The 27344-nt window shown below is 39.9% G+C and overlaps 1 protein-coding gene across 8 annotated transcripts in view; it reads left to right on the top strand.

Moving 5' to 3' along the window:
* The window catches only part of LOC110966579 (adaptor related protein complex 3 subunit beta 2), a 74683-nt gene that overhangs the window by 11889 nt on the left and 35450 nt on the right, over positions 1-27344 (top strand). For 3 of the 8 annotated variants that reach the window (XM_022215997.2, XM_051951768.1, XM_022215998.2), the window contains exons 2-9: positions 15933-16008; positions 16510-16584; positions 16944-17039; positions 19495-19655; positions 20160-20226; positions 20590-20772; positions 24872-25069; positions 26413-26510. In XM_022215997.2, the coding sequence (XP_022071689.1) occupies positions 15933-16008; positions 16510-16584; positions 16944-17039; positions 19495-19655; positions 20160-20226; positions 20590-20772; positions 24872-25069; positions 26413-26510 (954 nt within the window). Of the gene's footprint in view, positions 1-3301; positions 4379-15932; positions 16009-16509; positions 16585-16943; positions 17040-19494; positions 19656-20159; positions 20227-20589; positions 20773-24871; positions 25070-26412; positions 26511-27344 lie in introns of those variants that run through there. The other 5 variants (XM_022215992.2, XM_051951766.1, XM_051951767.1 and 2 more) reach the window with 4 other exon arrangements.

Here is a 27344-nt window from a genome sequence, read left to right as displayed (position 1 = left end):
ATTCTACAATTACAAAGCTTCTACATTTCCATTTTTTTATACTTAAATTGACATATGAATTTGACAGTAAAACATTCAGTATTAGCTGTGTAGATGTAAATTATCTTTAGGGTTGTGTAGATATTCAGAAGGAATTTCAACCCAGTCCAGTGAAAAAATAAGTGATGGAAGAGGAAATAGCAAAAAAATCTTAAATTTGGTTTAGAGGGCCACTTACAAGCATCCACTTCAGGGCACCCAGATAGCTCGACTGACCCATTAACAGGGGCAAGATTTCCCAACGCAGCAGTCTGGGTTTGACTCTCACAACTAAACCTGCCAAAAAAAGTCGATTTAACAGGTTCCCATAAACCTAATAGAAGTTTTAGCACTATTTTTTTCAGTAAAACCCATGAGTTAAACTTCGAGGATTTGGAAAGTTGGCATGGACTTACTCTTTATTTCATCTATTCCTGCTTTCATCTTGCCTGATTAGCTTTGCAGCTGGGTTTGGAAAAACCAATTAGCACTGCATTGCTGTTTAATACTCTCAATGCTGCTCCACTGAAACTAGCAATGAAACTGTGGCGAGTATGTGGGTCAAGCAGTAACCTCAGCAGCTCTTTTCCTCGCTGATAATTATCTTCTGTTTCACCATAATTTACCAGCAGAGGGAGCTCAGTGTTCATGGATGGCAGAACTTCAGCACGTGAACTCTGACCTTTGGATCAGGAGGAGGAGGTTTTGCTAGGTGGCTGTTTGGCAAACATTAGTCGTTAGTTTGAAATTGCTGGTGGCTAAAGTCTGCCTTTATTAATTGTTTCCACGGGGAGTTGTGGATACACGGATATGTTTGTAGAAGTCAATATCTGCTCAGTGAAGGCGGATTAACCAGTCTGTCAGTAAACATAATGGTGAACACACCGGCTCGACCTTCACCGCCGTCTCCTTGGAAACACGTTCGATGTTGCTTCACTCCTCGAACCATGTCAGTACTTCTCTGCATTGATACCCTGAGCAAAAATCTGCCTTTTTCACCATCATTTTCCTCAAGCATTGATATGATCCTATAACAGTGCTGTCAATCAGTGCGGTGAGTTTCATTATGAGTGGAAAGTGACAGTTTGTGGCTTGTTGTGGGGCACTGAAATACAACATGTTTTCAAGCCATGTAGCATCACTTAATATTAGATGTGCACGTCTTGGCTGATGTTTCTCAGGGATCTCTTTTTTTTCTGTCATGTTTTAGGTTACTGCCTTGTAATAATGTGATGTTCACATTTCTACTGATAACATGTTTCTAGGCTTTATTTGAAGCTAAGTGGCTTCGATCTTCTCATCCAACTCATAACAAGTTATTGTGGTCACTGTGAGATTGTAAAAAGCAACCATGGAAGCCTGCAGGAAGTTACAGCTCAAAGGCCAAGAAAGTGTTTGGACATAACCTGCCATAAAACCACAAATGATTGTCTGTACACTTCCTGGATAAACTAATCTTCACGTTTATTTGTGATCTTAAGAGGTGCTGGTTGGTGGCTTATGCATCCTTTAAGTAGAGCGAGGCGAGCCGTTTTCTTGTGTTTTTTGTCTTTATACTAAGCTAGGCAAATCAGTTTCTTACATTAAACTGATCATAGGAATAACATTCATCTTCTCAGAAATCTCTGAAAACAACAAAAACAAAAATGCTGAATGAGCAGCATTTACTACGATGTTTAACTATCTTTATCCCCCTACGTTTTCACCCACGGTGGGCTCATTTTCCACTGCAATATAAAGTTCTGCACCTCTACGGAAACAGAACAACCACAAGACAGTTATAATGCCACAAAGTATTAAAAAAAGAAAAAATAATGTTGAATTTTCTTTAAAAAACAAAACAAACCACAGAAGCAACTTAGGTGTCCCTAAAGTCTGCACACATTGGCAAATATACATGTTTTCAAGAAATGACATTTTTAACATTTTCTTCAATACATATATTTTTAAATATACTGAATTTCATTTGTATTTGCTAATTAATCGAATATATATTTTAATATAATGCCCCTATTTAATCTGTGGAGTCAAAAAGTTATAGTTAATGAGATTTCCTATGTGTTCAGATTTTAGGGACACCCTGAACAATAAGTACCCATAGATGTTACCCCTGCTGGAAAAAAATTAATAAAAACACATTTGCGCTACTTTACTACCTTTATTTTAAATTAGTTTCCATGCTAATCTCTCCTCCGTGTGAACATTGCCTGCAGTTCAGTCCAATAGTTCCATTAATTTTTGTCACGATATTGTTTGTAACAATCAAGACGCAGTTGGGCTGAGGAACATAGAATTTTTTGTTTTTATGAATCTTGTTAATGCTGATGGTTCATTTTTGGCGTAATATTTAGATATGAATGTAGAATGCAGTGATTTTGACTAAATTTCATGATGTTAAGCTATTTAGGTGAATTTCTCAGCTCAAAATGCACGGCACATGGTACGTTTAAGGACAACTCTGAAGGTGATTTTTTTTGTTGTTGCAGCTTCTGATAAATGTCATTTTGGCAATTTCTTAAAAGAAAACATGTTTATATAATCTGCTGATGGGTTTTGGGTTTCAGAGGATGAATATGAACCTCAGGGCGTATTAGAGTTTATAAATTCATGAAGTCGTCATAGATTCCTTTTAAGATGCTGTTACTGTTTTCTGCCTTAGTTTAAAGGATATGATACCACTGCACTGCACCCAAATTTTTTGACAAGAAAAGGAGAAAATCAGCACAGTTGGCAGCAGTAGTCTGTTGTTGTCAGAATGGTAAGAGATTTGCTGAACTGGATCCGATGTTTTAAAAATGATGTGATGTTCAGTTTTTACCGTTCAGTAGAGATGACTTTCAATTCAGAATCTGGACATCAAAGGCTGCAATTTGTTAAACCATCAAAAGTAGTTTCCGAGGCAACTCTGATAAGAACATTTCTCGGTATTATATCAAACATTGCATTCAGTTTCACAGCATTATAAAACACTCTATGGCAGGACTGTCACGCTCGGTGTGTTTCACTGTAAATGCTGCAGCCCCGAGGAAGAACTGAGGCATCTCTTTGTGACATTACAGGTTAAAAATCATATTAGTCTTCAGCAAATGTCAACAAATCCTGACCGAGCCGTTACCGATCACAGGGAGAGCATATGTGAATTGTGCTTCGAGGCAGTTATTTTGGGTCGAGCCAAAAAGAAACGAGTGGGAGAGAGAGTGAGAGTGAGAGAGAGAGAGATGTCCTCATCACGACACTGCCAAGAAAGCTGAGTCATGTAAGACGAGAAAAAGCGAAGCGCCACGCAGACTATTAAAAATGAATTAGACAGGACAATTTTTAAACATAATGAGCAGGAGGAGTGAGGAATATTTCAAAGCATCCGTCGGGTATCCGCGAAGATTTGCTGGCAGTGAGTCCAGGTGACGGCAGATAAAGAAAGCTGTGACACGGGGAGAGTTAACATGAGGGAAGTGCGACTGCTAACGTGAAGAGTTGGAGCAGAGATGACAGGCGTGATGGGGAGGAGGTGGCAAAAGATGGGAGAGGCTGTGTCATTGTGAAGAGATCCGGTGTATAAATACATGGACCTGCTGTATGTGTGCTCAGAGAGGCTGGTGCAGCAACAGGAACCACATGAGCAGCAGGAGGAGTCGCGAGAAGAGAGGCGTCACGGCAAATAAAACTCCACGCCCCTCTCTGCCGAGCATCCATTTACTGAGCAGCTGATGTCTGCTGCTTCACTGGAGGCACACAGACTCAGCAGAAGGAGGAAAAAAAAAACTACAGTGCTGTGGAGCTCCGCTGGATTTGGATTACAGCAAAGTACATCTACCTTTGCACACTGGAGCATTGATGAAGAGGATTGCTGTGCCAGTCTCGCAAGAAATGTCCGTACTGGATATTCTTAACCTTGGATTGTAGGAGTATTTATAACAGAGAAGCTGCTGTTGCTCTTTGTTACGTGAAAACTGTCAGAGGATCGACTGTTACTCGACTGATTAACAGCAAATAGCTGCTCAAGAAGACGGTGGGCTTCCTCCTGTCTTTCCACTCTATCTGGCCACGATTCTACAGGTTGAGGCGAAGTTTCAAAGATGACCACCATGCAGAAGCTGCTGCAGTTGCCGGTGAACGCGGTGAACATTGTGAAGACCGTGCAGAGCCAGGTCCAAGGCCAGGAGGAGGACAAGAGCCCCGTGCTGACCCCTGATAGTGGGCAGCATTCCTGGTACAATGCCCTCCAGCCTGATGAACTGCGCCACCTCCGATCTGGAGGTACAGGAGGAGGTGGAGGTGGAGACCAGGAGGAGCGAGCCCCACTGGAGGAAGGTGGTGGAGGTGGCAGCAGTGGTGGCACTTTCCAAACTCAGCCACTGCGGTAGGAAAATCCAGACCTGTGCACCCTTTCCATGCTACAGTTACAATAAGGGCATTTAGTTGCTTCCATTCCAGGTCAGATTACAATGAATGTAACTGGATGACGAGTTTAGTAGTTGTGAGTCAGCGGTTAGCAGATGGGAGCACAAGTTAAGTCTCTCTGAAAACTGTTGTTTTTCAAAGTTTTCTGCATGAAAACTGTGGATCGATTTGCCACCTGAGGCTTCAAATATTGTTCAAATAGAAATAGTTGCTTAGTCAAACTGCTTACAAGTCCCTTGTCAATGTTCGCTCACATCCCTCTTTAGGATAAAACGGTTGGAGCTAATGGACACATGGAAGGTTAGAAGTCATACGCAACAAATGAGAAGGGGTTGGCCAGTAGACTGTCCTTTACTGTATTAGTTGACAGCCTTAGCATGAAACGCAGTAGTGGACAGATGCTGGTTATCTACTCTATTAATCATGTAGTTGTTTGGTCAATAGAGTTTCAGACAGTAATGTAAATACACATCAGAGGGTGAAAAAAAAGTAAATGCACATCAGAGAGTCAGTCAACACCACATTTTCCTTATTGTTTCTAAGCAAAAGTTCAAAAGTTTGGTGTCATCCAGACAATTTCATGTTTTACATGAATACTGACACATTTATTCATGTGCTAACATAACTGCACAAGGGTTTTCTAATCATCAATTAGCCTTTCAACACCATTAGCTAACACAGTTCAGCATTAGAACACAGGAGTGATGGTTGCTGGAAATGTTCCTCTGTACCTCTATGTAGATATTCCATTAAAAATCATCCGTTTCCTGCTAGAATAATCATTTACCATGTTAACAATGTCTAGACTGTATTTCTGATTAATTTAATGTTATCTTCATTGGAAAAAAAAATGCTTTTCTTTCAAAAATAAGTACATTTGTAAGTGACCTCAAACTTTTGAACAGTAGTGTAAAACAGAGAAAGCAGAAAATCTTTACTTTGGATAAGCATGAAAACTCAAAATATCTCAAAATTGTTGCCCATTAATTGGTGATCCACTAATCAATCAGTCAACTAATACTTTCAGCCCAAGTGTCAGAATAGTAATTGCTCTTGAGTGTTCACGGTTCATAAACATATGCATCATGTGAAATTTAGAGGGATTTAGAGGAGGCATGGCTTCAGTTTTAGGAACAAAAAGCCAAAAAAGATGAGAACACAGATACCCTGAAGAGGTCATAGAAAAGCGAATAGACTTGGTTGAGAAACAAGCATGGATGACAGTTTACATATTTATAAAAACACTGTTTATGCAGCTTTGTTGTGAACAAAAATCCGTAGCTTCGGTCTGTGGGTGCCATTCCACTAAAACTGGAATCAGACTGACTGCATCAAGCAAAGGCTATAGGAGCTACTCTAATTAATTAGACTGCCAACCTCTAACATGAACAGCAAATGTAGTGCTTTTCAGAAACAGATCTGCTGCAAGAGTGATATAATTACTGAAGCTGCAGTAGTTTCTGCTAATCTCGCTACATGAGAGCTGTGCACTGTTCTGGTTGGTTTTGGGAGCAAATTCTACATCTGTCTCCGTAGAAAAACAAGAAACGTGTCTGCTGAAAGAGTCGGCTTATGTAAAACAGCCAAACCAGCTGCATATAAATGCAGGCTGCAACTCTTCAGTCTTTCACTTGCTGCTGATTCATGCAAATACTTTTCACATCTTCTCCTTTACATGTTATTCCAGTCTGATGAACAAATTGACGTTGCATCTGAAGTTGTCATTAAACGCTAGTCGACTTCCACGGAGACTTTCCAAGTTGGAGAGACCTGCTGATCTCTTGGCTTTGGTGCCAGGTAACCTGACCGCCTGTGTACGCTGCTGTACCACAGCGGGTTAAATAATTCAGACCTGTTTATAAATTCAGCCGTTGTTTGGCAGGACGGGACAAAATCCATAGAAATGAGAGAAGCGGTGTTGGTGTAGAATTACCATGGGCCCTTTGGCGAGGGAAGAGAGGTGTAAGCTCAGTCACAGGGTCATTTTTCCTATAGGTGCTCAAGATGAGCTTTTATTTCTAAGATAATTCACCGAAGTGGAATGTTAATAAAAATACATTCTGGCCAAGCAGATAGAACATAAGGTACCTGAAAGACTGTCACCTTTTCTCCTGGAACTGCTTGAACTGCTTTCATTTACTGCGTTATTACATCACGCTTTGACAAAAAGAAAGCATTTATTGTGTATAATGGTGAAAAAGAGGTTTCTGTCCTCATAAGCCTCCTCTGTCCTGCAGTGTTTGAAGCAGTCACAGGTGCTAACACCACCACTACTGCTGATAGTGCATGTGTAACTTGTCTGTGGTTGCAAATACCTGATAACTCCACACCGACAGCTGGAATGTTTGGCCACAGCTACAGGAAATGCAATAAATGCTTTCAAGTCCAATTTTAATTAGATCTTCTAAAAGGCTTGTTTGTCATCCGACAAGCCACATGAATCCCTGTCACGTTATTAATTAGTGTGGCTGATCAGGATAGTTAATTAACACAAGCTGCAAAACAAATGAAGCCTTTTAGCTGGGAGGTTTCTCTCTTCTCTGTTTGCACTGTGGCAGCTGAAAACAATAAAGTTCCCGGTGAAGTTTTGAAATGACTTCTCATCTTGGCCTTTCAATCATAATTAAGAGATTTATTATTTCCTGGAAAGCTAGATTTCAAGAGAAGTGATGCCATTTATTTTCGTGCAGCAACAGGTGTAGACGTGCTAATAAACAGAGAGTGAGGGCAACATCATGTGGTCAGAGTGTAGTTTGACAAGGCTCTCACCAGGTATCAACTACAGGGGAGACAGAATGTCTTTAACAAGACATGAGATCCTCTGAAAACATGATTTGTGAAATTTTGGGGGATCTCTAAAATATTGACAGTATGCTGTTTGGTTAGCACTTTGACCTTGCAGCTAGAAGATCCATCCCGGCCTGGGATCATTTTGCATGGAGTTTGCGTGTTCTTCCTGTGCATGCGTGGGGTTTTCTCCAGGTATTCCAGCTTTCTCCCACAGTCCAAAGACATGCCCAGGTTTATTGGTTACTCTAAATTGTCCATTATTTGTGTCTATGTGCAGCCCTGTGATAGACTGGTGACCTACGCAGACTCCAGCCCCCCTGCAACTCTAATGAGGATTTAGCGGTGTATAGATTATGGATGGATGGATTATCATCCACAAAATTAGTCTTTTTTTGATGAGCGATTTGATTCACTTTAATAAAGATATTTTTTTGGTGAGTTGATACCTGAGTGGTTAAGATGCCTACCACACGCCCTGAGCAGTGAGTCCCTGGATTCCCAACTGAGGATTATTTACTGCATGTCTTTCCTCAACTGTCTTTACTCACATTTCTTGTTTCTCTCCACTGACACTATAAAATAAATGTGTAAAAATACTCCAACCCAAAAAAATCTTTCAAAAATCGCATGCATTCTGATCTTGCCATCACCATCAAAGCATGGTGCCGCAATATTATAGACTTCACCCACTTTAACTTAAAGATCAGACAAAAACAGTGAACAGCAGTAAACCAAAGCAGAAGAAAAGACGTAACCCTCCGTGGTGCTGAAAGCAGGCAGCAGCAGATGTGTTTCACCTGATACCTCATTAGTTATATTCTTATTAAAATGATAATAAATAATAAAAGCTACGTCGAGTGCTTTAAATGTATCCATTGCTTCTGATAATGAAAAAGCCACGGTGTTGTTCACACACTGGCTGGCATCAATGGGAAATCAGCTCATTTCCTTGTATTTATTTCTTGTATGGTTCATCAGTGTCTGTACATTGACACCAAAATGTGACACCTTCTGCTGATTATTTAGATTTGCAGTCAGACTTGACAGCATGGCTTTGTGGATGGTAATATTGGTCAACATGTATAATTTTTAGTGAAATAAATCAACAACAATCAGAAAGATCTGCACAAAATATCAGACAGATGTTCATGTTTCCCGCACAGTGAATCCTCATGACTTGGATCAGTGTTTTTTCTATTTAGTGCCACTGCTAGGTTGACATTTGTAATTTCGGGTGGACTTTGGTGAACTCATTCATGTCCTCCATAGAAGGAAATGTAATGACTTTGATGTGCCCTAAACTTTTCATCCAGTGGCAACATTGGGTCAAAAGGGAAAAGCTACACTGTGACTGAGCTTTGTGTTTTAAACTCTGTGTAAAGCAACAAAAAAAAAAAACACTGCTGTTTACCACCCAGCTCAATTAAAAATAATCACCAAGGAAATAAAATTAGGTTAAATATTGTGAAGCAGTATTTTCCTCTTTGGAACACTGAATCGCTGGGAGGAAGATTGGCCCCATTCACTAGCAGCAAATGATTAGTGCTTGTCTGCACAAAAACAGTCCACCTATTCTGCTCCTCATTATTCTGAGGAAATTCAAATAAGAAGGTCGAATTGTTCTGTAGGTTCTGTCAAGGGATGTTGTGCTTTGTGGACAAAGGCTGAGCAAGCTGGCTGAATGTAGGTTGCGGTAGTTGTAAGAGTAGAAAAAACACTGATGCAAATTTCATAATGCTGTTGTATTAGACAGTTCAGGTCATGCAGAGTATGTCTCCAGTGTGTCATCATGCTGTGATTTCTGTCGCGCTGAAAATAATCTGATCAGAAAGCATAATTTAAAACAGTGTAAGGCTCTGAGTAGACGATCGAAAACCAAATCTTTGAATTTTCTTTCCATTGACTTTAATGCAAATTAGCACCAGTTAGCACACTAAGATATAAAACAAGACTATGAACATGATATGCATGCCTTAGTGTTAGCATGTTCGCATTGTCACTGTGAGCATATTAGCGTTTATCTCAGCACATTATTTTGCCTTTAAGTGCTGCTTCACAGAGTCACTTGCATGATTGTAGACGCTTAGTCTCGTTCTGATATTATCTCCATAACTCTGAAATACAAACATATCGCCACTGGCTGACATCAAAGGCAGTGGATGGAGGAGGTTCAGACTGTACCAAAACAAACTATGCTAATAAAAATGGTCACCTTACTGCTGTCATGGCCAGAGGCTGTGACCCATCATCATGATTTCACAGAGAGAAACGAACCAGTGGGACCTTCATTTTCTGCCGGAAATCAGTATTAGGGTTACTCATCCTCATGTCTGGGCCTTCAGAGCTTTGGGCGAAGTGCATTTGCTCCAAGTTAATTTTTTAATTTGTTTTGGGACACAGCCACATATTTGTAACCAAGAAACTAGCGTCAGTTCACTGCTCGCATCCAAAAATAAGCCTGACTGTGGGGTTTTAATTTGACAGTCTTTGATGAATTAAGGTTTTGATGTGCGTGAAGGAGTGGACTATATTACTGGTGATGCAATGCAGTTATTAACACTTTGATGCTTGATGGAGACGAAAGCTGAGCCTTTTCTTAGCACAAAGTCACACAAACACTTGCACACACACACACACATAGGCTTTCAACTCGGGCAGAGTCGTGATAAATTGACTGTTCTGCAGAGGCCACCTCCTCACAGACTGCAAGGCCTCCATTCACTGCTGTCATATGACCTAAAGAGATGAAAAATACCGTATACCCCAGCAGCCTCCCACTCTCACAGGACAGCAATGTACAAGTTGTGACTGCAGCTGGATCACATAGTTTTGGAAGTCATTTGTGGCGATGGTTTGAGTCATGTGTAGCATTGGGGGAACATAATAATGTAATCTGTAAATAACAGCAAAGTGTGTTAAAATCGTTTTCGTATTCCTCTTGTAAATGTTCAAATGCTCATATCATTGAGTGCTAACAACTTGATAAGGACAAAATCAGACATGTTAATTGCTTCTACATTGCGAGCATATTTGAATACATTCAAAACCAGTCAGGGAGTGCATACTCTCTCCAAGGCTACACTATAGCATAGAATTTTTTTTATTTTTATTTTTATTTTTAAGGTCAGAATTCTGACCTTCTTGAAAATTCTCTTTCAGGAACATACATTTGTTTGGAAGGTTTGATTCAGATTTATTCTGATGGTGGCCATGATAAATGCATGTATAAATCTCAAACCTTACCCATAAGTATTGTTCGAATAAATTCGTTAAATTGCTGTCTTATCATTATTTCTGATAGGATGCGACATATCAGACATACAGTAATAACTCTCCAGATAATTGATTCACCACATTTGGTGACAATTTACATCTGATAAATGTTTTACAAAGTACTGGCATTCCTAAAGGAGTATGGGGGGGGGGAGAGTTTTACATCGACCCCTCTCATAGTAGTACTTTCTACATCAGAAGCCCATCATTTTTACATTAAAAAAAGAAATAATGCAACTAAAACGAAAACAAATCGTGCTAAAAAAAACATACCCTCCACCCTTCATCTCTGTCCTGCTTAACAGCAGTGTGAGCGACATAAATCAGAGCTTCGATTCTCTGTTCGCTACAGATTCTTTGCGAGGTCCTGGAAGTAGTTCACTGAGTTTCTTCGCCAAAGACCTTCAGTCCCTTGTGGAAACATTGTCAGATGCAACAAAGCCTCTGCAGGAAGGCAGGAAATCGCTTAACTTCATTTTATTGCATCCTTTGTTGCCTTGGAAACTAGTTGGGGAAAATGTGCCGATCTGCAGCTACTGAACCACCCCACCCACCGGCAGCCAACCCCACCTTCCATTCCCACACCTCCAGATGACAACGAGACGATGACACTGTGTCCCACCGGAAAATCTTTTTGTCTGCTGGGATGTTCGCTCTGTTTTCAAGTGGGTTTGCTTGTATGCTTGAAGTGGTGCTATGTCGTTCTATCGATCAGGCATAAAGACTCTGACAGCAAAGCATCAGAGATCTGATGTGCAAACTCACTGTTGCTCTCAGTCTTTAATTAACACCACAGTCCCACATGGAAACAGTTCAAAACCAAATGGACTTAGTCTGTTTCTTAGTTTTATGTTTCGACTGCCTGCGCTTTTTTTTCATTGCATCATTTTCTTGTTATTATTATGAATAAGTCAACACTTGGATGAGGAGCAATAACACTGACTTAGCCACTTGGCTAACAGCGTCATGTTTAGAGTGGCATTTATCTATGTCTATTGTCTCTATATCCAAAATAAGAACAAATTAAGTCAATATGATTTGTGTCTTCAGCTCATTACAAAGAAAATGCATTGTTTGGTGTATCTTTGTTGCATAAAAAGCTACTGAAGGCTTATAGCAGTGATTTTATTGTCATGAACTGGAAATAAGTGAGGTGTTATTGTCTTCGGTTATTTAAAGACAGCAAAACTGATATTTAGGCTGTTTGAACACGTCATTGATCAGTGTTTCACCATTCAATAAGCCTGGTGTCCTTATCTTGGCAGCTGCAGCAGTCATCTAGTCTGCGGCGATCTGCTGGCTCTGTGTAGCTGTTGTTTGCAGGCTCCTCCTGGCAGGTTTGGTAGAAGCTGTCAGTGTTGTTTATGTGTGTTTGCACTGCAGCAGGGTGGAAATGTCAGCCTAGATCCACTCAGACAAGGATCTTGCTTCTCATGTGTGAGATGACAGGTCTGTTCCCTTGTCACAGATGAGATGATGGATGAACAAGGCCAGAGAACAAGGCAGGGTTACACTAGTCAATATGCAGATTCACAGGACAGCTGGGAAAACAGCCACAGCATGCACACTGGTGATATCTTCTTTGATTACTGTATGTTGAAAAGCATGTTCATTAGGGACAAAATATCGTAACACTTTCGTCATGTCTCACTTCAAGAAATGCTTGCAGGCTTGGAAGAAAAACCTTTAAGCCAGACTCTGCAAGTGAGTCAATCCCAGCAGGTCAACATTTAAATTTGTCTGAGTGCAGCCTAAGGGAGCGACTGCTAGCATGACTGAAGATGATCTATTTTGTCTCTTTGAAACCAAGTAAACCAGAAAATCCACACACGTACAAGAACTTGGCTTGCTTCCAGTGGAGCTGAAGTTGAAAAACATGGGACTGTACATTTTTGATCATGTTTAAATTGTATAGCCCCGTCTAGGTTATCTCCATAATAAATAGTCCATAAATTTATCTAAATTATGTAATTGTATAATTATACACATCACCACTCTTATTTTTAGAATTTTATCAGAAGCTGGGAATCTGTACTTGTAATAGATTATCCTCCTGTCACAGAGTGGCCACAGCTTTAATTATGCGTAACAGTAACTCTTAATACAATTTGAATTGGTGAGTTCAAAAAAGATTCACCACCTGAGCAGTTGTCATTGACAAGAAAATTAACTACAGAGACCAAAATAGTTTTTATACCAGTTTGTGAACACTTTTATTGGCCATTTTAACATGGCAGTCGACACTTCCTGGCCACTCTATCAGGTCCACGTTGTAAAAGGTTGGACCCCATTTTGCCTTCAGAACTGCCTTAATTCTTCATGGCATACTGGATGGAATAGAAACATTTCGGAGATTTTTGTTAATATTGACATGATAGCATCAGGCCGTTGCAGATTTGTTGGCTGCACATCCATTATGCCAATCTCCCGTTACACCTCTTCCCAAAGGTGCTCTATTGGATTGAGTTCTGGTGACTGTGGAGGCCATTGGAGTACAGTGAACATTTTGTCATGTTCAAGAAACCAGTTTAATTTGAGCTTTGCTGGAAGAAGCCATCAGAAGATGGGTACACTGTGGTCACAAAGGGATGGACATGGTTAGCAACAATACTGAGGTAGGTTGTGGCGTTTAAATGATGCTCAGTTGGTACTAAGGGGCCCAAAGTATGGTAAGAAAATACCCCCGACGTTATTACACCACCAGCAATCCTGAGCCGTTGATACAAGGCAGGATGGATCCATGCTTTCATGCTCTTTACGTCAGATTATCAACCCTACCATCTGAATATTGCAGCTAAAATCATGACCCATCAGACCAGGCAATGTTTTTCCAAACTTTTGTTGTCTAATTTTGGTTAGCCTGTGTGAATTGTAGCCTCAGTTTCCTGTTCATAGCTGACAAGAGTGGCACCGATGTGGTCTTCTGCTGCTATAGTCCATCTTCTTCAAGGTTGGGCGTGTTGTGTGTTCAGACACAGTATTCTGCATTCCTTGGTTGTAACAAGTGGTTATTTGAGTTACTTTTGCTTTTTTATCATCAGGAACCAGTCTGTCCATTCTCCTGTGACCTCCCACATCAACAAGGCATTTTGGTCCACACAACTGCAGTTCACTAACCTAGCCGCGTTAGACAACCCATGGCAACGAATTTAATTCTCTGCCAGGGTGGGTCTAGTTACCCTCCATAAGGCTCGAGGTTGGATGCTCCTAAAACTGGCCGGACGAACCACCATGAAGTGTAGAGTCAGAAGGCGGGCGTAACTAAGTGACGACTGAGGCGCGACGATTCTGACAGAAACAACCGGCGCACAGTTATCTTTCGACTCAGCTGTGGCCACAGCCCTTAAAAGTTTGAAGCTAAAATTCAACTTGAAAGATAAACAAAGGACGGCACTGAAGTGTTTCATTGAGAAGAAAGACGTATTTGGACTTATGCCGACGGGATATGGCAAATCCTTAATATACCAGTTGGCTCCGCTGGTTGGGAAGTTAATGGGACTTAGCCACAATCCGCCGGTGCTCTAGGAACTACGTCAGCCTATTCGTTGCGCTGATTGGTTGTATACCTACCCAATTGCTGCAGAGTGATTTGAAAGACAACCTTTTAGCCTGCCTCCTTCCCTGTCGAGCGTTCCTAGAGCCTTGTGTCTTAAGAGCTGGGTCTAGCGCGGCTAGGCTAGCAGTTCACTGGATATTTTCTCTTTTTCGGATGATTCTCTGTAAATCCTAGAGCTGGTTTTGTGTGAAAATGCCAGTAGATCAGCAGTTTCTGAAATACTCAAACGAGCCCATCTGGCACCAACAACCATGTGTTCAAAGTCCCTTAAATCCCCTTTTATCCCCATTCTGATGCTCAGTTTGAACCTCAACAAGTTGTCTTGACCACGTCTACATGCCTAAATATATTGTGTTGCGGCCATGTGATGGACTGATTAGCTATTTGTGTCAACAAGTCATTGAAAAGGTGCATCTAATGAAGTGGCCGGTAAGTGTATTGAGATTGACTTTGTTTTTGAATCAGCCTCAAGTGGACATTCAAAGAATTGCAGCTTTTGGCACTTCCATGTTGGCTTCCTTTTTTAGCACCCACGGTTGCTGCTTGATCAATTCTTGAGTTTGTTGCTGATTTAAAGAGAGATAAAAAAAACTGAGAATGTTTGTTGATATGAGAACTCAACATCCAAACCACAACTCTTCCTTCAGAAGTAACCAACAATCATGGACACGCATTGCAATGACAATGATGCTAACAACTGAGCAAGTGCAATGAAAGTAAAATGTCCCAGCCCTATACAGCACACAAGTGGATGTCTCTTTCTCATAGATGAAGCAAAGCATACATTGTTATGTAAAATGTAATTTATTGAAGAGAATGTAAGCACACAAACGCAGCAAGTAAAATCTATCAAAAATTTATAGTTTAGTTGTATTTTTACTAACCTGGAGCACTACAGAGTCCGAACCAACTTCTGTGGTGACCTGCTGCAGTGGTTGCAGCATTAAGGAACCCAGTGGAGGATGGGAATCTTGGTCTGAGTGTTTGAGCAAAGAAACAGAGTGAAATGGTGCTGAAACTGGGTTCACAGTTGACATTTCCTCTTTAAACAGGGATGAGCGGTTGCCACTGCTTCTTACACCTGCTCCGTAAGCTGCTGCTGCACAAAAACCATCCACTTCAAAATATATCCAGAACCAGAACATGCAGGGATTCATAAGGCTGTCCGGTACATAGGGGCTCACTGTACATGAGCACAAACAAACCTTGTCTGCTGTATGTGTTTTGTGGATCCGTCTGAGCTATTTAGTTTGTTTCTCATTTACAGAATCAGGTCTGTGTACAAACATTGGATGTTTCTTCAGTGCACACAGAACGGACATCTAGCAGACTGATGGGAGATATTCACTGAAGACATTCACTGTGTTATCACAGACTTTAGCTGTAAATGACTGATCATAAAGCTGACTAGTCATTTGAACACTAAAATTACTGGAATTTTCTCATAATTGTGAGTTGTCTCACCTAAATATTAACAAAACAAGCTTGTATGATGCTGATTATTTAGAGTTGTGCTGGGCCTTCTGGAGCAAAACTTTTCTAATCCAACAATGCTGCTTCTATTGTTTGTACAAAAATATCTGCTATCTGTCTGTGAGAAGTCAACATGTTTCAGGGATTATGTCACTTTCTAATTATCCAGCTTTTATGCGCTGCAATTTCAAAGGTTTCCACATTTTGCTAGCCAGATTTCCCACTTCAAAGAGAATAATTTCTGGGTCACACTTGCAGACTTTGATAAATTTGCAGCACAGAGTGGAAACTGTAAAGCAGATTTTAATGTCTTCTTAGAGGCCTTCTGTAGTCAGTGTTGTTTTTTTACCCAGTTTTCGTGTCCTGTTAAAAATAAGCAAAACCATGCGTTGAGCTAATTTTCAGTGTTTTCTTCCCACAGACATGACGACTTGAAAGAGATGCTGGACAGCAACAAAGACTCCCTAAAGCTGGAGGCAATGAAGCGGATCGTGGCTGTGAGTATAAATAATGTTTACTTTGGGATTTCACTGATCAGCAGGTACGGCTGCACACTGTGACTAAAGGACAAATTTACTCTGACTTTCAGAAAAGACAAGTGCATACTAATCTCAAATCATTTGAATGGTAAAGTTCTCAATATAAAACCACAATCTAACTGAATGCCCCATAGCTACAATCTTGTCATGTTAAGAGATCTAATATTCTTAATCTATGAGACAAAAGCAAACACAGTTATAATATAATAAAATAAATACAATGGTAAGAGATGCAAATGGTGCAGTCAGCTGTTAATTATTCATAATCTGTGTCAGATTCCTCCTTCTGAAGCTCCTCACACAGCTTTTCATTCATCATCCCTGCAGGACAGAAAAGACGAAAGGAAAAGGAAAAGCATGAAAAGCGACTAAAATAAAATAGAAAAAATGTTGCACTGCTCTTGCAAATGACTGAAACTCTTGAAAAATTTCACCTTGTGAAATCTTTTTTCTCTGCAGATGATCGCTCGAGGTAAAAATGCATCAGATCTGTTCCCTGCTGTGGTGAAAAATGTGGCCTGTAAAAACATAGAGGTTTGTAATGAACCCAGTTTCATGTTGCTTTATGTATTAAGAGACTTTGCTTGTTTTGCTTGTGTTGTTTCATGTGGTTAAATTGTGCTTTCTGTAGTGACGCTTCTTTATTTTATTTTTTATTTTCCATGCTTGTAATTTATGCATTATAGTATCTTATCACATTTTTTTAAAATCCCTTTGGGGTTTTATTTTTATCTCTCCTGAATAAAATTGCAATTTTCCTCTCCTCTTTTTGAGGATTTTATCACTGTGCTTTATCTCTCCACTTCAGATTTATCTCAGAGAAAATAATTGACCTAATCTGCATAATTTAGATTTTTATGAGCCTCTTTCCATCTTACTGCTCCTCTCTCCAGGTGAAGAAGCTGGTCTATGTTTACTTGGTGCGTTACGCTGAGGAGCAGCAGGATCTCGCTCTGCTCTCTATTTCCACATTCCAGCGAGGCTTGAAGGTACGGCGGTTTAGAAGTGACAATGCTTCAGACGTCTATCAAAATTGTGGGTTTCAGACTCACTGTAGGGTTTCAGTCTTGGTAGCGCTGTTATGTGGATGACCATGATGGAAATACATCCAGCAATGGTTTTGAAATTCATGATCTGCATGAGATGAATCATAACGACTCCTCTTGCTTTCTTTTAGTACAGTCATGGGGTTAACATACAGTTTTGAATGTAATATCTTGAAAACTATTAGATGGAGAAAAAATTCTTGTGACTTCAGCTTTCTTCTAGTCTAGTGTTCGTCTGACAGCAACTGCATGTGTCAGCTTCATGTCTGAATGAAAAGTGATCAGGTTGCTCATTCATGTCTGAATGAGCAACCTGATCACTGTTCAGTGCAAGTCGATTATTGACAATCTTACAAGGTCAGACAACAATTCTGTATCACTTTTAACACGGTTACAAGCCTAGACTTTACCACACACAAGTGATGGTGCTTCAAGTTTAGTGAAGTGATCGAGGCTTTTGTTCCACATTTCAGCACCAAGATTCATTCAAAAACAGTTGCAGTCAGACAACAGCAAATTCCACATGAGAACATGAGGCAGTAACTCCATTAATTACTTGTAATTCTGAATTATCCCCGACATGAAGACAGGATCAGGATCCAGTGGTACTTCATACTGTGCTCATTTACACAGGGTTTAGTTGAGCTTCTTAGGACTCTTTTCTCTGAGTTTATTACAGACTGGCAGCATCAGACCACAGCAACATCCATATTAGCGTCTCCAAAGACAGAGAGTTATGTACCTTTACACATGGAATAACAGCAGTAACTTCATTAAATAGTTAGAATTATAAAATGTTCCCACATGATGGTAGATCAATCAGGATCCAACAGCAGGTCACACTGTTCTTAGTAGGAGTTAGATTATTGTCACACATAAACAGAATCTTCAGTGTTTATGGAATCATAAATAAACTAGGCTTTTAGTTAATTGGACGCTTTGATAATCTGCTGTTAGTTCTTATTTAGTCTTTTGTTTGTCATTCCGTTATTAGGCCTTATACATTATTTGGTGTAATGTCTGTTCTCATGTGAATGGTAAATATCGCTCAGCTTCCTCTCACTCTGTGGTGAGTATGTCTAAATAAAGCCGTGAGGAACATCAGCGGTGAAGTGACGTGATGTCTGGATGACAGAATGCCGTCACTTTGACAGACTGATGAAGATGTTATGTATCCCATGCCTGAAAAAGACTTTATTTACTGTCATTTCTCAACATCTACTTGATGTATTGATGTCACAAAGATCTTAAGAACTTCCAGATGATTAATTCTTCTCATTTTTGATTGAAACTTCTCTACACCTTTGGATTAATTGCTGCTGAAATTTTCTACAATCATGCCGCAAAGACTATAGACTATAAATTACTCTGTCTTGACTTTTCATCTAGCACCATCATCAGGTCAAATCAAGGAAGGTTGTACGATATGTTGATAAATGTGACCAAATACATGTAACTGATGACATTCCGGTAGTTAGCATTCAGTGCTAATAGGCACATGTTAGCATGCTAAATTGCTAAACGATGATGGTGACCATGGTATGTACTGTAGGATACCTGCTAGTGTCGCCACAGTGAGCATGTCAGCGTGCTGATTTTAGCATTTGGCTCACAGAACTACATGTTTAGACACAACTTCACAGACCTGCTGGTATTGGTGCAGACTTCAGAGTGGGCACAGAGGAAACGTCCCTCTTAATATTTAGAACGTGCATTTGACCCTCCCAAAAACACGAAAGACTGCTTTAATATTTACTTCTAGATGCCCCAGGGATAGGCCCTTTTTTCTCCCGCATATCACACACAGATATACGTGAGATGTTTTGAATGTCCAGGAAGTTTTGAACTTGAGCAGAAATCTTTGTGAAACACATCTGAGGCATTAAAGTCCATGAGTTTTAAATTCAGTGAATTCATTAGTAATTAATTTATTATTGATGTCAAAGGGTGCCACATGCACATTTAAAGAGATTACTTCCCCAGATTAAAGACATAGAAGAGGACCAAAGAGTAAGTCATTCCTATGTGTGTGGAGATTCACCAGGAATGCTATTAAATAAGAATAGCTGGTCTACATGAGAACAAACATTTAAAAGCAATGCAAGATTGTTGAGAGCCTTGGTGCATCATATTCCATTACAGTATGAATTAACCCCTGAATGCTGTGTTTTCTTTCACATAAAGACATTCTAATCATAAATTATTGCATAAACATCCAGCAGGATGCATAAAATGAGTGCTAGATCCCACCTAATGTTTCCCCCTCCACTGTTCAAGCAAAATCTGCGCCTATGGCTGGTTATATGGCTGTAGTCTTGTTTGATCTCTGTTGGGCAAGAGCGTAACATCACACACAGTATATACATATGTATGATGTTTTTGCTCTGCCTCTCTGCAGGATCCAAACCAGCTGATCAGAGCCAGCGCCCTGCGAGTCCTTTCCAGTATACGAGTTACAATCATCGTCCCCATAATGATGTTGGCTATCAAAGAAGCTGCTTCGGATATGTCTCCTTATGTCAGGAAGACAGCTGCTCATGCAATCCCCAAACTGTACAGGTACAACTCTACCACGACTGATGTAGCTTTCAGCCTCAATAACAAACTTATGTCAACTCACTGGATTTACTAACTAGATGAGCCCTCAGTAGAGGGCAGAACCATGCCCTCTGCTGGCGAAGACCCTGTCCTCCCTATACAACTGATGCAATATGTATCAATTTTGATCATCGTACGTATCTCCCTCCCTACTTGATCTGCTGACCTGTAACTCCACAACTGAGCAGGAGACCTTAAACTGATCTTCAGTGCCAAGTTTGATTATGCTGACTTCAGCGGTTGCAGAGATATCGGACCGGACATAGCCACATACATACATACATACATACATACATACTTACCCAGCCAGATACCACACCGAATGCAATAACCCCGCCGACATACCCGTCGGGCGTGGTTAATTATTATGGGAATGTGTTTTTTGTTTTTTGTTTTTTTTGTCAGACCAATCTCAAATAAATCTTGTTTTGTGCATTTGGCTGATTTATTCTTCTCTCCTCTCAGTTTGGATCCTGAACAAAAAGACCAGCTGATTGAAGTCATAGAGAAACTCCTTGCTGACAAAACCACGGTTGGTTTTTCCTCTGTTCACATAGTTGGTTCAATATTTTCTCCAGCAGCTTTTTTCCCCTAAACAAATAGAAATACAATTTCGGAAACCACAGAGTGCACAAAATATCAGGACCAGCTGCTGTGCACAGCACCAGATTGCATTCAATGCCTCACTTGTTTCAAGGCTTATCATTTGTTTAACCAGCCTCCCTCTTCACCTTGCACTTTCTGCATAAGCATTTTCAGAGGAAAACAGACACAGGCTCCAGACACCATTCATAGGGTTCTTGCAGACTTAATAGTAAACTGCATGGGCAGAGTTGGTATTTAGGAATACTATCCCAACATCATCTGCTGAGAAGTGACTGAAAATGTGTTGCAGCTGGTGGCAGGAAGCGTCGTTATGGCCTTTGAGGAGGTTTGTCCAGAGCGCATCGACCTGATCCACAAGAACTACAGGAAGCTGTGCAATCTGCTCATCGATGTGGAGGAGTGGGGTCAGGTCGTCATCATCAACATGTTGACGCGTTACGCTAGAACCCAGTTCCTCAACCCAAACATCAACGTGAGTACCTGACACACACACAATGAAGAAGCAAGTAGAGCATTCACCACAAATAATTTCCATTAGTGTTATTCTGACATTTTTCTGCAGTAATTTTATCTATAAAATGACTTAAAATGTCTTAAAATTACTTATGAGAAGCTGGAACTCGAGATTGTTTGGGGATTTTGCCAGATAAATGACTATCAATGTTGTCATTTTTGTGTGGTCTTATCATCATTTTGTTATCTGAGGGATTTTTGTTAGGACAGCTGTGATAATATAGCTTTTTACCATAGCACATAGTATGTGGGTTTTTTTTCTTTTAATAATTTGTTACTAAACACTAATTTATATTGTTTTGTGATGGACAGTAAAGTTCTTCTAAATCTGAATTATTACGACACATACTGACGCTGCTTACACTTGCATATGTCAAAGAATGATTCATAGTTCCATGTTACAGCAGTTCACATGAACTAACAAACCCAGAAGTTTGTTAAGTGTACTCATCATGTCTTGTCATCATCAACAACTAATTTGCATATAAATTGCATACTAGGAGATTAGCGTGCAACAAAAGTGTATACGTGCATGTCTTGCAATATTACAACTTTCATTTTGTTGGATTAATTAAAGTCCTCCACTTCTGCTACAGTGACTGTGCAGTGTAACAATAAGTCTATCATTATCTTCCTCTTTCACTGTTGCCAACTTATTTCTGTTTGTTTATCAGTTTTCAGACCCACCTGTTGGGTTTTTTTTCTCTAAACTAACAAGTAGTGCCATTTTTCACAACATCGTTATGGGAGTAATTTCCTGTGCATGTGGTGACAAACTGGTAAAATGATTTTGGACGTCATGTTTGTATAACAGGAGGAAGCCTTCAGATAAGGATTCTCAGTGTAGCTGCTTTTTACTGTCTGGTGACTTTTCGTGATTATTTAAACAGTGAGCAATGACTTTCCATGCAGTACATTTTCTATCTTGGGAAGTCTGACCACCAAGAATCTCTGAAAGGCCAATTCTTCTTTTCCACATTAACGTGTCTGCAAGAATCCACATAATGTGAATTTTGTCATTTGCTCAAGCTAGTCTGCAAATTGTGCATACACCGGGAGACCAAATGCTTTGAGAAGAAGCTGAGCAATGTAATTCCCAGTTCCTCACCATTGTAATTCATCTTTCAATAGTTGTAATTAAGGTAGGTAATGCTGCACTTTGGGGGAGCTTTTATTTGTCCATGCTTTGTGTTGATGATACAGAACAAAGTTCTAATTCGGCAGAAATCCTTTGCATTGTCCACCCATTTTGTTCCATAGTGCTTGACACACCTCAACGACACCAAACTTGTACTATGCATATTGTAGTATGAATGGAAGTATATGGTGGCCTGCTGTCCTCTTTGAAAATCTTCATTGCACTGGAAAAAATGCTCTTCTCAAAACAAGAAAAAAATCTGCCAATAAGAACAAGTGAAAAATGGCTTGGTAAGATTTGTTGAAATAAGATATGATAATTATAATATTGAGATCTTAAAATTAGCTGGGAAAACTTCTTTTAATATATGTTTTACTAGGATTGTCAAGCTTAGGTGTCTTAAAATAAGCCAGATATGCTGACAAAAGCAGTTTTTCACTCAAAAAAAGATTTTTGCTTTCATGTAACCTCCTAATTTGAGATGTATTAGCCCTCCTGCTGTCCTCATTTACAGGCACCAAAAAATATTGTTTACTTATCTGAAAAAAAATCCAAAAATTCAACAAGAAAAATCCCCAAATTTCAGAAAATTTGCAAAAACTTCAGGAAGAAAACTCCAATAATTCCTTGAATTTTTTCCTTAAAAGTTTTATTAAAAAAAAAAAAAAGAAAATCCACAAAATTTGGCATGAAAATTCTTTTAAATATTTTCAAAAAATGAGTAAAAATATTCCAAAAAAATCCTAAAAATATCTAAAGTGACTACATATATATCAGTAAAACTTTTAATATCTTCTTTAAGAACCTTCACAAAAAAGAAAACATTTTAAAAACATCAAACATTTAAATAAACATTTTTAACATTTCTTTTTTCCACAAGAAAATTTTCAAATATTTCCCAAAAATGTTGAAAATGTGGACATCAGAAGTTTCACTATGAAGATATATTTTTTCCCACATTTTCAAACTTTAAAACAGGTCAATTTGACCCACAGGACAACATGAGGGTTAAACATATTTTGAGTTTTCTTGTAAAACTCAACTTAAAACAAGATAATTTCAAGATTGTTTGACTAAATATATTTAAGATGCACTGTCTTAAAACAAATCCCTCCATCTTGCTGAAATGTCATTTGTTCAGTGAATTTACACACGTGGACAAAATTGTTGGTACCCCTCAGTTAAAGAAGGAAAAACCCACAATTCTCACTGAAATCACTTGAAACTCACAAAAGTAACAATAAATAAAATTTATTGAAAATTAAATAATCAAAATCAGCCATCACTTTTGAATTGTTGATTAACATAATTATTTAAAAAAACAAACTAATGAAATAGGGCTGGACAAAAATGATGGTACCCATAACTTAATATTTTGTTGCACAACCTTTTGAGGCAATCACTGCAATTAAACGATTTCTGTATTTGTCAATGAGCGTTCTGCAGCTGTCAACAGGTATTTTGGCCCACTCCTCATGAGCAAACAGCTCCAGTTGTCTCAGGTTTGATGGGTGTCTTCTCCAAATGGCATGTTTCAGCTCCTTCCACATATGTTCAATGGGATTCAGATCTGGGCTCATAGAAGGCCACTTTAGAATAGTCCAACGCTTTTCTCTCAGCCATTCTTGGGTGTTTTTGGCTGTGTGTTTTGGATCGTTGTCCTGTTGGAAGACCCATGACCTGCGACTGAGACCAAGCTTTCTGACACTAGGCAGCACATTTCTCTCCAGAATGCCTTGATAGTCTTCAGATTTCATCGTACCTTGCACACTTTCAAGACACCCTGTGCCAGATGCAGCAAAGCAGCCCCAAAACATTACTGAGCCTCCTCCATGTTTCACCGTCGGGACAGTGTTCTTTTCTTCGTATGCTTGGTTTTTGAGTCTATGAACATAGAGTTGATGTGCCTTACCAAAAAGCTCCAGTTTGGTCTCATCTGTCCAAAGGACATTCTCCCAGAAGCTTTGTGGCTTGTCAACATGCATTTTTGCAAATTCCAGTCTGGCTTTTTTATGAGTTTTTTTCAGCAGTGGTGTCCTCCTTGGTCGTCTCCCATGAAGTCCACTTTGGCTCAAACAACGACGAATGGTGCGATCTGACACCGATGTACCTTGGCCTTGGAGTTCACCTTTAATTTCTTTGGAGGTTGCTCTGTGCTCTTTGGATACAATTCCAACGATCCGTCTCTTCAATTTGTCATCAATTTTCCTCTTGCGGCCACGTCCAGGGAGGTTGGCTACTGTCCCGTGGGTCTTGAACTTCTGAATAATATGAGCCACTGTTGTCACAGGAACTTCAAGCTGTTTAGAGATGGTCTTATAGCCTTTACCTTTAAGATGTTTGTCTATCATTTTTTTTCGGATGTCCTGGGACAATTCTCTCCTTCGCTTTCTGTTGTCCATGTTCAGTGTGGTACACACCTTTTCACCAAACAGCAGGGTGACTACTTGTCTCCCTTTAAATAGGCAGACTGACTGATTATGAGTTTGGAAACACCTGTGATGTCAATTAAATGACACACCTGAGTTAATCATGTCACTCTGGTCAAATAGTTTTCAATCTTTTATAGAGGTACCATCATTTTTGTCCAGGCCTGTTTCATTAGTTTGTTTTTTTAAATAATTATGTTAATCAACAATTCAAAAGTAATGACTGTTTTTGATTATTTTAATTTTCAATAAATTTTTATTTATTGTTACTTTTGTGAGTTTCAAGTGATTTCAGTGAGAATTGTGGGTTTTTCCTTCTTTAACTGAGGGGTACCAACAATTTTGTCCACGTGTGTATCTTAAGTCGAGTGGGATGAGACATTCTGACTAAAAATAAGACAAATAGACTTGGCAAGATTTTGAATTTTCGCAGTGTGATTAGCGCACATCGATCCCATAGACTGGCCTTTAATCATCTCATGCCTTTGCAGGAGTCCCTGCTGGAGGAGGGAGGCGGCGGGGAGAAGACCTTCTACGGCTCAGATGAAGATGAGGATGAAGACGAGGAGGAGAAGGAGAAGAAAGCCGAGGTGGCTGCGATGGCCAAGAGGAAGCCATACGTGATGGATCCAGACCACCGACTGCTGCTGAGGAACACTAAACCACTCCTGCAGAGCCGCAACGCAGCTGTGAGTCCGCTAAATTTACACATCTGACAGCAGTGGAACGCAGCACAGTCAATTAACTGTCATCTTGAGTCAGTTGCCACGGTTGAGATCATAACCGTTTCTTCTCCAACACTATTCTACATCGATGAGGTCTCCATATGCACAACCTTTATTCACATTATGAAGCCCGTGTCACTCAGGTATTTAAACAGTTTTATGTCCTTCAGCAAGACACTTAATCAGAGCTGACCTCTCCCTCAGAAATGGGGACGAGTTACAATTTCCCAAGGGAAATTAATAAAGCATCACACTACATTAGTGCTGCTGTGGTCACCTTGGGTGGCCTGTTTGTTCCACGTTCGGTGTTAGAAAATTCCCCCGTCACACATTATTCAGCCTTTGTACTGCTGTTGTCCAGCTGGCTTCTGGGTGACATAAAAATGAAAAAACACACAAGCAGAAAATATGCTTGTCTCACTTGTAGTGTAGACACCGATCACTGAGCTCTTTATTCGCTTTTTGCATCTATTGAATAATTAACAATTGACTTCCTTTTCCAACTCTTATTTGTGTGACGTATTTGGTCTGAGCTTCATCAGGTGTTGGTCCGTCTCTAGTGCATGTGTAAATAACTAAATGTTTGTTAAAAGTTTCATATTTGGTGACGATATGTCAATATTTCTGTGCCCTCAACAACAGTTATTGCAGGCTTAAAGTGTCTCAAAATCCATATCTTTATGTCAACAGTGGATCAAATGACCACCTTTAAAAAAAAAAAAAAAAAAACCTCTGAAAAGCTCTCTGGCACCACATAGCAAACAGATAAAGTCAGCTAGTAGCTGGGCAACACGCTTATTGTGAAGCATTTAACATCCAAAGAACCAGATGTTTCCTTCAGGACACAGTAAAGACCAACATCTTTATCAAGTGATATGTTATTTGCAGTGTGTACATTTCATGAGTAAAAGCGGATTTAAGTTGTGTGCAATATGCTGATGGAGTATTTAAACAACTAAAATAAACACAATCCTGTCACTTGAATAAATCAGTTGCCAGATTATTTCTGAGGCTTTCAGCTGAGAGTGGCAAAAACACAGCAAAACACTATTTGCCTTTGTTCCTTCATGCATATTCAACACATTCACGCACATTCAGAATAAATCCGAACTGCACTGCAACATGGTGTAGTATAAGGTGGTAAAGCATTGGAAATGGAAATGAATGGATTTTCAGTAGAGATCAGAGCACATTAAAAATTGAGTCTACAGTACACAGAGATGTTTATTGTTTGTGAAATTACAAGTTTGTGTCACTGCATACGATTTACTCCTACTGTGTGTTTTCTCATTCTCTGTACTATCCAGGTGGTGATGGCTGTGGCTCAGCTGTATTTCCACCTTGCTCCTAAAGCTGAGGTTGGTGTGATCGCTAAGGCACTGGTCCGTCTCCTGAGGAGCCACAGGTGAGCTCTACTGACTTTATTTGAAATGATTCTAATCTGTATACGAGTGTATTCCAAAAGTAATCGAACATGCTCGAACCAGCCACCTTAAGTCTCATCTGGAATGGAACGAAAAGTAAGTTGAAACAGCACAAAAAAACACCGCTGGATGAAAGAGGAGGAAACTATAATGACCATGAAACTCAGCAAAAGTGGAATAAGTTCCTCACGCCGCCGAGGAAGATGGCCGCATAGAGCTCTCCTCCTTGAAGAAACTCCTGATTTTCATGAATATTTCATTGTTCAAGTCCTAAAAAACAGATAAGTGCGTGTGAAGTATTGAACAGCAAGTCTACGAACAAGTTTAAGGTGTTTAGTCGGTGTTTTAATCTCATTCATGGCAACCAAGTCGAAGGGAAGAGCTGCTAAATCCCAGGCTAATGTGGCTAACGGTAACGCTGCTGTACCCAAGGCTGTATCACCAGACGAAGCAGCTGGCTTGGCCACGAGTGCCCTGGTGGGACTCCAGGCTACGTTGGAGAAAACCATGCAGGAGATGGCACAACTTAGCAGCATACTTAAACAGCTACAAGAGGATGCCTCCAGTGTTAAATCAGCGCAAGCTAAAACTAGCACGGACATTAACAACATACACGAGCGTCTAGATGAAGCTGATGGCCGGTTTGTGCATTTGGAGACGGAAAATGAGAGGCTGTCCTCTGAATTGCAGAAGAGAGAGAAGCAATGTGACGAGCTAGAGAGGGCTCTCCAAGAGGCAGAGACCAGGGAAAGGCTTATGAATCTGCAACTGATTGGAATAAAGGAAAATCAAGGGGACAATCTGAGGATGCTGGC

The sequence above is a fragment of the Acanthochromis polyacanthus genome, chromosome 8 (genome assembly GCF_021347895.1).
Source record: "Acanthochromis polyacanthus isolate Apoly-LR-REF ecotype Palm Island chromosome 8, KAUST_Apoly_ChrSc, whole genome shotgun sequence".
NCBI lineage: Eukaryota > Metazoa > Chordata > Actinopteri > Pomacentridae > Acanthochromis > Acanthochromis polyacanthus.
The sequence above is the reverse complement of the archived record's forward strand: the minus strand, read 5'-3'. Positions and strand labels throughout refer to the sequence as shown.